The 13,507-nt window shown below is 41.8% G+C and overlaps 1 protein-coding gene across 4 annotated transcripts in view; it reads right to left on the bottom strand.

The window, feature by feature from the left end:
- PTPRA (protein tyrosine phosphatase receptor type A) overlaps positions 1-13,507 on the bottom strand; it is a 167,992-nt gene that overhangs the window by 60,271 nt on the left and 94,214 nt on the right. For all 4 annotated transcript variants that reach the window (XM_080686389.1, XM_080686386.1, XM_080686387.1 and 1 more), the window contains 2 exons: positions 5,266-5,344; positions 4,464-4,790 (listed from right to left, as the gene is read on the bottom strand). In XM_080686389.1, coding sequence (XP_080542515.1) covers positions 4,464-4,790; positions 5,266-5,338 — 400 coding nt within the window. In that variant the 5' untranslated portion in view covers positions 5,339-5,344. The remainder of the gene's footprint in view (positions 1-4,463; positions 4,791-5,265; positions 5,345-13,507) is intronic.

Here is a 13,507-nt window from a genome sequence, read left to right as displayed (position 1 = left end):
CGCCCACAGTTCCTTTGAAGGTGCACAAATTCGTGCACTGGGCCCCTAGTGATGTAATAAAACTAGAAATTAAAATCTCTGGCTGGGTAGCTCAGTTGATTATAGAGTGTTGTCCTGATATACCAACGTTGCAGGTTTAATTCCCAGTCAGGGCACATACAAACAAGTATCAACCAATGAATGGGCAAATAAGTGGAACAACAAAATAATGTTTCTCTCTCTCTCTAAAAATCAATCAATAAAATTTTTTAAATAAATGAAACTAGAAATTAATAAGGAATCACTTAAAAATTTAAAACAAAACCAAATTGCAAAATACCTAAAAAATAACAATAGCCATGGCTGGTTTGGGTCAGTTAATAGAGCACTGACCCATGGACTTCAGGGTCCCAGGCTTGATTCTGATCGAGGGCACTTACCTCGGTTGCAGGCTGAATACCTGGCCCTGGTCAGGGCATGTGAGGGAGGCAACCAATCTATGTGTCTCTCTCACATCAATGTTTCTCTTTCTATGTTTCTCCCCCTCCCTTCCACTCTATCTAAAAATCAATGGGAAAAATATCCTCAGGTTAGAATTAACACAAACAAACAATCAGTCTTGTGGCAAAATCTACCAACTCTCTCCCAATATCAATCTCTTGTCTTTGGTACAGAACCCAACTTTTTTAAAAAAAATCCTCACCTGAGGACATGCTTAGAGAGAGAGAGAGAGAGAGAGAGAGAGAGAGAGAGAGAGAGAAACATCAATATGAAAGAGAACCATCAATCAGCTGCCTTCCATAGGTGCCACAATGGGAGATTGAACCCACAACCTGGGTATGTGCCCTGACTGGGAATCGAACAGGCAACCTTTCAGTGAATAGGACAAGGTTCAAACAACTGAACCATTCCAGCCAGGCCAGAACCCATTTTTGTTTTGTTTGTTTTTTCAGCTGAGCACAAAGCTATCTAGCTAAACACTACATTTTTAGGACTCCTTTGTGCTAGGTGTAGTCATATAAGGAATTCAGTCAGTGGGATGTGTGTGAAACTGATGAAGGCAATATCTGGTCACATCCCTTGCAAAAAATATCTGTGTGTTCCCACTGCCTCTGTTTACTCCAGGGGCTGAAACCAGAACCCAATGATGAGAGCCATCTTTAACCAAACAAATGAGGGAAATTTTGTTGGGATGACAGGGCCACAAGAATACAGGAACTTGGTCCTAGGCGAGGAAGCAAAGTCCTCTATCTATCTCTAGTCACTTAATTTTGCTGTGCCTTTGTCAAAGTAGTTTAGACTGCACCCTAACTTATACAACTAGTTACAAGAACATTTATAGGATATAGTGGCCTGGTGCACGAAATTCGTGCACATTAGAGAAAATAATTTAATATTGCTATTTGCCCTTTCTCTATAATAGAAGTGTCAGAGATGAAAGAAAATTAGTAAAATATATATGAAAATCTTCCTCCTGTCAGAGTCTGGGGTGCACCACGGGACCCAGAGTTAAGTCCCCGCCCACCCACATGCGCCTCAAATTCGCGTGAGACCCAGACCCGCATTGGGCTAGATCCAGACCCGGCCAGTCCCACCCTTGTCAAGCCCCGCTGGGCAGGGGGTGTAGCCTTCAGGTCCCCTGGCCCGGTGCCAGGATGGGGGGCATGGCCTGAGGTCCCCCAGCCCAGACCAGGGCGGGGGGCGTGCCTTGAGGTCCCCCATCAAGCCCCGCTGGATGGGGGGCATGGCCTGAGGTCCTCCATCAAGCCCTGCCAGGTGGGGGAGCGCAGCCTCAGGTCCTCCGGCCCAGCATCAAGAGGGGGGGGCGCAGCCTCTGGTCCCCCATCAAGCCCCACTGGCAGTAGGGCGCAGCCTCAGGTCCCCCATCAAGCCCCATTGGTGGAGGGCGTGGTCTGAGTTTTCCCAACCCAGCACTGGGGGTGCACCTTTTCCCCTGTCAAGCCCCACTGGGTGGGGGGCATGGTCTGAGGTCCCCTGTCAAGCCCCACTGGGTGGGGGGCATGGTCTGAGGTCCCCTGTCAAGCCCCGCTGGGTGGGGGGCACAGCCTGAGGTCCCCTGTCAAGCCCCGCTGGGTGGGGGGCATGGCCTGAGGTCCCCTGTCAAGTCCAGCCAGGCAGGGGGGTGCAGCCTCAGGTCCCCTGGCCCAGTGCTGGGGTGGGGGCACAGTCTCAGGTCCCCCGTCAAGCCCCGCTGGGAAGAGGGGTGCAGTCTGAGGTCCCCCGGCCTGGTGCTGGGGTGAGGGGTGCGGCCTGAAGTCCCCTGTCAAGCTCCACCTGGTGGGAGGTGCTGTCAGAGGTCCCCCGGCCTGGCACTGGGGCAGGGGGAGCAGCCTGAGGTCCCCTAGCCCAGCACCAGGACAGGAAGCGCACCTTGAGGTTCCCCCGTCAAGCCCTGCCAGGCAGGGGGCATGGCCTCAGGTCCCCCAGCCTGGTGCCAGGGCACGGGGCGTGGCCTCAGGTCCCCTGTCAAACCCCACGGGGGCAGGGGAGGGCGTGGCCTCAGGTCCCCTGTCAAACCCCACGGGGGCAGGGGAGGGCGTAGCCTCAGGTCCCTGCTGATTGCTTGTTAAGGCTCCTTATGGGAGCTTGGCCTCAGCTGTGGGTGCAGCCATCGTTGTGACAGAGTGATGATCAATTAGCATATTCCCTCTTTATTAGATAGGATGGTTAAAGCTATACTCATAAAAAAATTCACAGCATTAAATACATTAAGCATTCAATTCAGAAAGACAGAAAAAGTACAAAATAAATCTAAGAAAAGTGGAAAAAAGAATAAGAATAAAAAAGAAATTAATAAAAAGTGAAAAAGACAGAACTAATAAATATATAATAGCAAGTTCTTTGGAAGAAAAAAAGCAGTGAGTCATGAAACAGATAAATGGTTAGCCAATCTAAGCAAGAAAAAAATCATATATATATAAAATATTCATAGCTATATAAGAAATTGATCTTAAGAGATGACTTTTCCTCAAATCCATTCAAATAATTTTGAAAATATGAATGAAATGCATAGTTTTCTAGGTCAACTTCAATTCTTTCCATGAAGCAAAACAAAATACTGACAACTAATGTAGCACAAATACAAAGGAAACACACAGATCAATTTCATTTGGAAATAACTTATGAATATCAATGGAAAAAATCCCAAATAAAATAATTATCAAACACATTACAACAATTCATTGAAGAAAAATACAACACAACCAAATACAGTTGTTTTTGTAGGAATGTAAAGAATTCAAAAACAGAAAATCTGTTAATATGATTCATCATAGCATGATAAAAATAAAAAAATCATATAGATCTCACTCATTAATGTTGAACAGATAACTGTCAAAATTTAACACCCATTTGTGACATAAGTGCTCTTTGAAACAGGAATAAAATGACAAATCCTGAATATGATAAATTTTTAATTAAAAAATTTTCTAAATTGGTAATGATAATTTCTGCAATGCAGAAAAGCTAGATGACCAACTAGGGGGCAATATTTGTAGTTTTATCACAGGTAAACAAAGGGCTCATTTCCCTAACATTAAAAAGCTTCTATAAATGAGTCAGAAAAGCCATGTTTAACAGAAAACCATTCTTAGAGTCAGTACAAGACAAGGCTGCCTGCTTTTGTTTCCTAACTTTGTTCTGGAGGTATTTGCCAGTTTTTTGTTTTGTTAATCCTCACATGAAGGTATTTTTCCCATTGCTTTTCAGAGGGGGGCGGGGGAGAGAGAGAGAAAGAGAGAGAGAGAGAGAGAGAGAGAGAGAGAGAGAGAGAGAGAGAGAGAGAGAGAGAGAGAGAGAGAGAGATGAGGCCCAACCAACTGAGGCACACTGGCCAAGGCTCAGTATAGCTTTAATATGCATTTCACTGAGTGAGGTTGAACATCTTTTCAAATTTGAAAGGATCGTTTATATTTCCTTTTCTGAGAACTTTCTGTTGATATGCTTTGCCTAGGCTGGGCTGAAGCCCTGAACAAACTGGCACTGCAACTCAACTGTTTCTCTGAGATCACCTCTAACTCCACCCCTGGACACAGGTCTCCCACTCCATATCTAACTGCCTAGGACATCCAGACCCATTTTATTTCCCATGGTCTCCATAGATTACTCTTTTCAGGGATAATGCTATTACTCACCTCTGTATACCTGCATCTTCAGTCTCTTGCATAATCATTTAGCTCCCCGCTTTCTCTTATATTTTCAACATTCTTCTCTACCTTTAAACATGATTAAACCTCCCCAATCTAACCAGGAACCCATGCAAAGCAGGACATCCTCCAGAATCTTTCTTCTTTCCTCTTAACCCTATTTAATCAGACATTACTGAGTGTTCCCTATATCTAGATTTCATTACTTTTTTTACTTATTTCGAGAAACTTTATGGCTAGAAAACACACAAAAAAATAATAAAGGGTGAATAAACTAAAATAGCAAAAGAAAGAACAAGTAGAAACCATCTCTAGTACCTGAAGGAGGGAAAGTTTCTGGAGTGGTTGCTGCAGTGCTGGAATTTCCTTCCCAAGATTCTGTTCTGACATCTGTGAACGGGTTATCTGGAAGCCATGTTCCATTTGGTGAAATTGTAGTAACTACAGAATTGGTGCTTTCTATTCTTATGGTCCCATTCTCAGAATCTGAAGTATTGACAGTGGTTACATAGGTTGGTCCCAGAGTTAGATTTGGGCTGAAAGTTGGTGTCACAGGAAAAGTTACTGAAGAAGTAGGATTTGAAGTTTTGATCTCTTCTTTTACTGACTCTGCTACTGATGCTTCATTAGATCTTGTAGGTGAAGCTATAAACATCAAGAAAATAAGGAAACATCACACAAAGAATGTGATAGCTTAAAAGCTAATAGCACAAAATATCAAGTCTTAATAAGTTCTCAAACACTTGGACACCAGTCAAAGTGTGCGCACACACACACACTTTATCTAGTGCTGGACCCTTTCTACAAACCCTTACTACTAGTCCAAGGAAGGAAGAAACTGGATTCTTTACTTAGTTCCTCAGAATTAATATATAGGGTCTTAAATAACTTTTTTTTGTACTTTTCAGGAATGAATACATTACCTTTTTATTTACTCAAACAAGTATGTATATGGTATATGTCATAGCATGTAGTATGGTATATACCACAATGATGAGCATTCACTAGGACTCAGAGATTTCCAAAGACACTTATTTTACCATTACTTTTAAGTAAAACTTTAATATTTTTTTAAAGCAAAATTCTACTCTGAATACAGCCTGATTAAATGACAATTTACCTGTGGTTGCATTGTTGGCACTGACATGTATCAGACTACTGACAAGCAGAATAAGAATGACCCAGGAATCCATGCTGACCTGGAAAATAGAGAGCCATGTTAGATAAAATTCTGTATTATTTTAACTATGTTCAAATACTCACCAAAGGAGTATTTTGGGTAAAATCTTCCCAGCTATTAAAATGTGCACACAGAACCAATGATTTTTTAGGAGTCTGATATGTACATTTCCCAGGAATCCAACTACTAAATTGAATCTTCATATACATATAAATAAGACTTAATAAGAACAAACTTTTTTGAGCAGTGATTCTCAACTTTAGTTGCATTTTAGAATTACCCCAAAGAACTTTAAAAAATCCCCATGTCAGACTGCATCTCTGGGGGTGAGAGCTAGGTCCTTTTAAAAGGTGATTGCTATGTGCAGTTTTAGCATCTTCAGAATGAGAAATATGAAAATGGTAGGTTGACTGTATAGTGCCCTTCGAAACAGACATTATACAGCTGTCCTCAACCTTAATTCCACCTCAAACCATATCAAAGGGCTGTGGCACATTTCCACAACTAATAGTGGCTCATTCATCTATTCAGATTTTTGTGCCCTACACTGAGGGAAACAACTGCAGAGCAATACAGTCATAGGTCCTATCTTCATGGGCCTCACAGCCGAGAGAGTAATTCAATATGGTAGTGCCTCTCCTGAGGAAGGGTAGGGACATGCAGATGGTTAATATATATCCCAGGAGTTGCCTCTGGTACCAGCAACCATGCCTAACAGGGAAATGGGTCCAGCAAGTGGCCTTTCCAAGGTGCAGCCATACTAGATTTGACCATATTCCCATCTGACCATAATCCAAAACTGGGAAAATATACAATTCCCTCCATAGGATTAGGAAACAGATTGGAAGGCTGATTATTGTATATGTATATGTGTCTATTCTTGATAAATGAATATGAAATGGTTTTTTGGGAAAATATGTATTTGGGGAGAGGGGGTCAGACCATTGCCTCATTCCATAGACCAAAATAAAATTCAGTTGAAGAATTAAATGTTTGAATGTACATTTTAAAAAAGAATAAATATTTATGTGAGCTCAGGATGAGGAAGAAAAACATAGAGGCAACATAAGAAAACACAAAGGTTAAAAATGGAATAACTAACAATAGAAAAATACACACAAATGATTCTAAATATAAAAGAAATAAATTAAAAATAATGTCCATTAAAAGGAAGACTTAATAATGTCAGTTCTTTTCAATTTTGGTATATAGATTCAATACAATCTCAATCTCCTAGCAAGTTATGTTATAGATACTGACCAGCTTATTCTAAAGTTTATAATAGAGAAAGGCAAAAAACTGACAATAGTCAACTCAGTACTGAAGAACAAAGTTAGAGAACTAACACTATTGTACTTCAACACTTACTATAAAGCAACAGTAATCAAGACAGTGTGGTTGGGTGAAAGACAAATAGGAGAGTGGAACAGAAGAGAGAGCCAAGATACAGACCAACATAAATATAGTCAATTGATCTTTGACAAAGGAGCAAAAGCAATACAATGGAGCAATAAACTGTGCTAGAACAAATGGTCATACAGTGTCAAAGAATAACAAATCTAGAAACAGACCTTACACTCTTAACAAAAATTAATTTAAAATGGATCATAGACCTAAATATAAATGTAAAACTACAAAACCTAGAAGATAACATAGGAGAAAATCTACATGACCTTGGGTATGGTGATGACTTTGTAGATACCACACCAAGGGCATGATTCATGAAAGAAATAATCAGCTAGACTTCATTAAAATTTAAAACTTCTGCTCTGCAAAAGGCAATGTCAAGAAAATGAGAAGCCATAGATAAGTAGAAAATGTTTGCAAAAGGCACTTCTCCTAAAGGATTGTTACCCAAAATATACAAAGAACTCTTAAAACTCAATAAGAAAACTATTAACGCAATTTAAAAAATGGTCAAGCCCTGGTCGGTGTGGCTCAGTTGGTTGAGCATCATCCCATAAACCCAAAGGTTGCTGGTTCGATTTCCAGTCAAGGCACATGCCTGGGTTGCAGGCTTAGTCCCCAGTGGAGGGCATGCAGAGGCAGCCAATCAATGTTTTTCTCTCTCTCAGGGATGTTTGTTTCTCTCTCTCCCTTTCCCTTTCTCTCTCTCTGTAAAATCAATCCTATATAATAAAGAGCTAATATGCAAGTGGTCGTCACGCTATCACGCCGTCATGCCTTAATGGCTCAGACACTCAATACTGGGGAGAGAGGAATGGGGACCAGCCAGGCACAAATGAGCTCATGAGAGAGGAATGGGGACCAGCCAGGCTGCGGCCCGGGAGAGGGACAAGCTGCCCACCCCGTGGTCCCGATCCCTTGAGGCTGTGGCCGGTCTGGGTGAAGCCGGCCCAGGTCCTGAGTGCCTGCAGCCGGCCAGAGGGAGGGAAGCCCAGGTCCTGAGTGCCTGTGACCAGCCGGAGGAGGGAATCCTGGGTCCCGGGTGCGGGATGAGGCAGAGGCGGTTAGGGGAGATCAGGCCAGCAGGGGAGCAGTTAGGGGTGATCAGGCCAGTAGGGGAGGAGTTAGGGGCGATCAGGCCAGTATGGGAGGAGTTAGGGGCGATCAGGCAGGCAGGCAGAGGGGTTAGGGGCAATCAGGCAGGCAGGCAGAGAGGTTAGGGGCGATCAGGCCAGCAGGGGAGCAGTTAGGGCGTTCAGGCCAGTACGGGAGGAGTTAGGGGCGATCAGGCCAGTATGGGAGGAGTTAGGGGCGATCAGGCAGGCAGGCAGAGGGGTTAGGGGCAATCAGGCAGGCAGGCAGGCAGGCGAGCAGTTAGGAGCCAGTGGTCCCGGATTGTGAGAGGATGCAGGCCGGGCTGAGGGAACCCCCCCTCCCCTGTGCATGAATTTCGCGCACCGGGCCTCTAGTAAAAACATATTTAAAAAATGGTCAAAAGGCCTGAACAGACACCTCATCAAGGAAGATTTACAGATGGCAAGTAAGCATATGAAACTATATTCAGCAACATATGTCACTAGGAAATTACAAATTAAAACATGAGATACCACTCACCACACACCTATCAGAATGGCTAAGATCCAAAACACCAACAACACCAAATCCTGGTGAGGATGTGGAGCAACAGGAACTCTCATTCATTGCTAATGAAAATGCAAAGTGGTACACACACTTTGGAAGACAGTTTGGTGGTTTCTTATAAAAACTAAGCATACTCTTACCATAAGGAGAATCCTTAAATGCATATATTACCAAGTGAAAGAAACCAATCTGAAAAAGCTACATACTGTATAATACTCTTGAGAAGGCAAAACTATGGGGACACTAAGAAGATTAGTGGTTGTAGAGTTAGGAAAGAGAAAGAGGATGAATACATGGCACACAGGACTTTAAGGGCAGCCAAACTATTCTATATGATGATATAATTGGGGATACATATCATTATACAGTTGCCCAAACCCACAGAATGTACAACACCAAAAGTGAACCTTAATGTAAACTATGGACTTTGGGTGATAACGATGTGTCAAAATGTAGGTTCAACAAGGACCACTGTGGCAGATGTCAATAGTGGGGGAGGTTGTGCATATTTAGTGAAGAGAGTATTTGGGAGCTCTATAATTTCTGCTCCATTTTGCTGTGAACCTAAAACTAATCTAAAAATAGTCTGTTTTTAAAAAAGAAATAAAGTGAGGGAAATTGTCATAAATAAGAGAAAGATTAAAACAAGAACTCATATATCAGTATGAAAAACATTAAAACCCCAACTTTGAAAAACCTGGAGAACCTAAACAGATAATTTACAGAAGAGAAAAACAAACAACTAAGGAAATACATGAAAAGTGCTGACCATCCCCACTAATCAAAGGAATATGAGATAACATTTTTATTTTCCAAATCAGAAAAGATCAATCATTTGAAATGCTGGGGTAGGGGTTCACAAGAAGCCTCCCCAAAATGTGCCACTTTGGCATGTGAATTATTTTGAGCTGAAGACAATCAAGACCCTGCAAGCACACCAGAATTTAAATTAGGGGCCTTGCCCATAATAAGAGTTATCACCAGAAAAAAAATGTTTTGACCCATCTATATGGCAGGGCAAACTACTAATTACTGAACATCTACTCTCCTTATCATTTTGCAATGACATTCCTCCTCTCTGAAACCTCAAGGTACCTACCACATCCTTAGCTCAGGATATCATATATCTAATTTTCTCTTTCTGTCTTTGAACCTCTCACGTGGGGTCTCTGACTCTCTCATGTACTAGTATGTGAATTTCCCATGCATAGACATGTAATTAAATTTGGTTATTTTCTCTTATTAATCTGTATCAGATAAATTTAGTTATTAGACCAGTGGAAAGAACCTGGGTTAGAGTAAAGTTTCTTCCTCCCTCACACTCGCAAGAGTCACAGAAAAGAACACAAATACTGGTGGGAATGCCAACTAGCTTAAACTAACAAATTTCTTTCCAGAAAGATTATACTAGAATCTTAAAGATGTCCATATTGTTTTCTGACCCATTTTCAAGTTTCTGTTCTCAAGTGAATATAAATAAACTATAACTCAGACTAAAATGACTTAGAGAATCCAGCCAGCATGACTCAGTGGTTGAGCGTTGACCTATGAACCAAAAGGTTGCAGTTCAATTCCCGGTCAGGGCATATGCCTGGGTTGCAGGCTCGATTCCCAGTGTGGGGCGTGCAGGAGGCAGCCGATCAATGATTCTCTCTCATCATTGATGTTTCTATCTCTCTCTTCCTCTCTGCAATCAATCAATATATATATTTAAATGATATAGAGATAGTCATTAAGTGGAAAAGAAGAAACAATCCAAATACCCACTAGGGAAAACAAGAAAAAGATGAAATAAGTATTATGTTGCTATTCAAGATGATACATTATTATGAATAAAAATGCAGCATTCAAAGAGTTTAAGAAAGTAGAACAAATCATTTATTTTTCTTAAATCCTCACCCAAGGATATGTTTTTATTAGTTTTTTCAGGAGAGAGAGAAAGAAGAAAGCATTGACTGGTTTCCTCTGGTACAACCCCGACCAGAATTCAAACACCCAACCTAGGCATGTGCCCTGAACAGGAATCAAACCAGCAACCTTCTGGTGTACGGGACCATGCTCCAACCAATTGGACCAACCAGCCAAGGCAAGCCCTTTATTTTTTAAGCTTAAAAAAAATAAAAATAGGGCCAACCCTGGCCAGTGTGGTTCAGTGGTTGGAGCGTCAGCCTGTGAACTGAAGGGTGTCAGGTTCTGGTCAAGGGCACATACCTGGGTTGCAGATTCAATCCCCGGCCCCAGTCAGGACATATGCAGGAGGCAATCAATCAATGTGTCTCTCACATTGATGTTTTTTTCTCTCTCTCCCTCCCTCCCTTCCACTTTCTCTAAAAATCAATGGAAAAAATATCCTTGGGTGATGATTAACCAAAAAAATTTAAAAAACCAGATCAAGACTAAATATACCATATGATCTCAACTAAATTTATGAATGTACACTGAGTGGCCAGATTATTATGATCTCTGAACACATAATAATCTGGCCACTCAGTATATATATTAGAGGCCCGGTACATGAATTCGTGCATGGGTAGGGTCCGGCCAGCCTGGCCATGGGGGAGGGGACATGGGCAGTTGGCCGGCCTGCCTGCTGGTTGAATTCCTGGTCGAGGGGACAATTTGCATATTAGCCTTTTATTATATAGGATATACACTGAGTGGCCAGATTATTATGTGTTCATAGCTCATAATAATCTGGCCACTCAGTGTATATGCATGGGAAGACTGGAAGGAAAAATCTATAAAAATTTTGGCATAGTACTTTATGATTTTTATTTTCTTTATATTGTACTTTTTATCTTCTAAATTTAAAAAATAAAAAGCATGTTATTTTTATAAGTAAAAATAATCAATACAATTAAGTTAAAAAATAAATTTCACTACAGTCTGAATATAAGAAGCAAAACTAAAAGAAGGAAAACTGCACAAGGAAGGCATACTTCAAGTAAAAGAATGCCAGGGAAAAGAACAAATGCATAGTAGATGGCAGGTTGGAAAGGATTTGTATGTATAAAGTAGGGACTGAGAGATATGTTAGAGTTTAAGAAGACCCATGTCACTAAACCATAATTAGGAAAACCACAGTGAAGGCCTAATTCTTCTCAGAGGATATAAAGACCCTCATGCTAATCCCTTTGATTTCCTGATCTCCAGACTGAACTGCAACCACACCTACGCTTACTTCCCCTCCTCTAATCACCATATCTTCTACCCAAGCATCCTAGAGCTGCATGTGGGGATATAGGGTTGAAGTTCCCTCACTCTTCATGGATGCTATATGCAGACCGTTTTTCCTGGAGCCTGCTCTAACAGTCCCTGTTCCTGAACACTTTTTTTGCCTAATGATTGCTGGCACTCCTTTGTTACTGCAATGTGGTTCACAGTTTTCTTTCCATCCCCAAGTCCTGATATTCTCCTAGAAGGATGTTCAACATCCTCACAGACATCAGTCACTACAACTCACATCTGGGCCAGCCTCTGAGTTCCTTGACTTCCTCAATGCCGACAACCTTATACCTCTACTCCACTTGGGTCCTATGACAATGGCTCACTCTAGGCTCTATCATCACCAAGAAAAGCTCTCATCCCACTCTCCACCACATTCCTTTATCCCTGCAGTTTTCTCCCTATTACGTCTACTACAAACTGTTCTCTGACCTCACCAGGCTTTTGGTTCCTTCAGCCCCTCTCTCTAATTTTCTTTCCAATATCTCTGTCCTGTCTTTATTTTCCTCTCTACATAATAAAAAATTTGGTGTCAGTTCAGTCACTTCCCTGCTAATATCCTAAGTTCCATTGCTACATTGTTCCATTACATCTACATGAGGGAATCCCCTCACCCAAACCCAATCCTGAACTAATCTTACACTTGTACTGCCAAATGCTGCTTAAGAAAACCAAGCAATCCATAAAATTTATATCACTATTTCTGCCTCAATAGAACTCTGAAAACCTGCAATCTTTCTGTATTTCCCTATTCAGCTTTCTCGCCAATTCTCCATAGCAGTGATTTCAAAAAAGCTCTTCTTTTCTCCAACCGTCTCCTCCTACTTGGCTATTGGCCTTGCCTTCGCTTCAAAGAAAACAGAAGCTATGGGACATCCTTAATTCTCATCAGCATATTTACAAATTTCCTCCTCTGCAGTTCTTTCCAAGAATCTCAGTCCATTGGAAACCTTACCCTCTACTACCATCTCCTAGATTTAATTCCTCCCTTTCATAACAGCATTTAAACATAAGAATTTATCAAATAATTATAACTCCTTTGAATTTGCATCAATCCTCCAGCTAGCATTCTCTCTACTACACATTACAGCCAAATTTCTAGAAAGAGTTGTGTCCATGGCAATCTGACCTCTTTTACCACCATTCCACTAAAACTACCTCCATATTTTAAAGACTGAGCTCTTTTAAAATATTCCAACTCAAGGAGAAACCAAGATGGCGGCATAGGTAAGCACCTAAACTGCTGCCTTGCACAACAATTTCAAAACTACAACTAAAAGACAGAATGGCTGAAACCGGTTTGGCTCAGTGGATAGAGCGTCAGCCTGCGGACTGAAAGGTCCCAGGTTCGATTCCGGTCAAAGGCACGTACCTTGGTTGCGGGCACATCCCCAGTGGGAGGTGTGCAAGAGGCAGCTGATCAATGTTTCTCTCTCATCGATGTTTCTAACTCTCTATCCCTCTCCTTTCCTCTCTGTAATATATCAATAAAATATATTTAAAAAAAAAAAAAGACAGAATGGACACCATCCAGAACCACAGGAAAGCCGGCTGAGTGGAAATTCTACAACTAGAAGGAAAGAGAAAAGCTCACAGAGAATTGGAGGTACGGCAAAGGGTCTTTGTGCGTGCAGAGAGGAAGGGCGGCTGAAAGCCTGGCTGACTTTCTCTGGCGGAAGGGGGAAGGAAGCCCCCGACCGCACTGAACCCCAGTTCTTTTTTTTTTTTTTTAATATATTTTATTGATATTTTACAGAGAGGAAGGGAGAGAGATAGAGAGTTAGAAACATCGATGAGAGAGAAACATCGGTTAGCTGCCTCCTGCACACCTCCCACTGGGGATATGCCCGCAACCAAGGTACGTGCCCTTGACCGGAATCGAACCTGGGACCCTTCAGTCCGCAGGCCG

The sequence above is a fragment of the Plecotus auritus genome (assembly GCF_963455305.1).
Source record: "Plecotus auritus genome assembly, chromosome: 8".
Taxonomy (NCBI): domain Eukaryota; kingdom Metazoa; phylum Chordata; class Mammalia; order Chiroptera; family Vespertilionidae; genus Plecotus; species Plecotus auritus.
The sequence above is the reverse complement of the archived record's forward strand: the minus strand, read 5'-3'. Positions and strand labels throughout refer to the sequence as shown.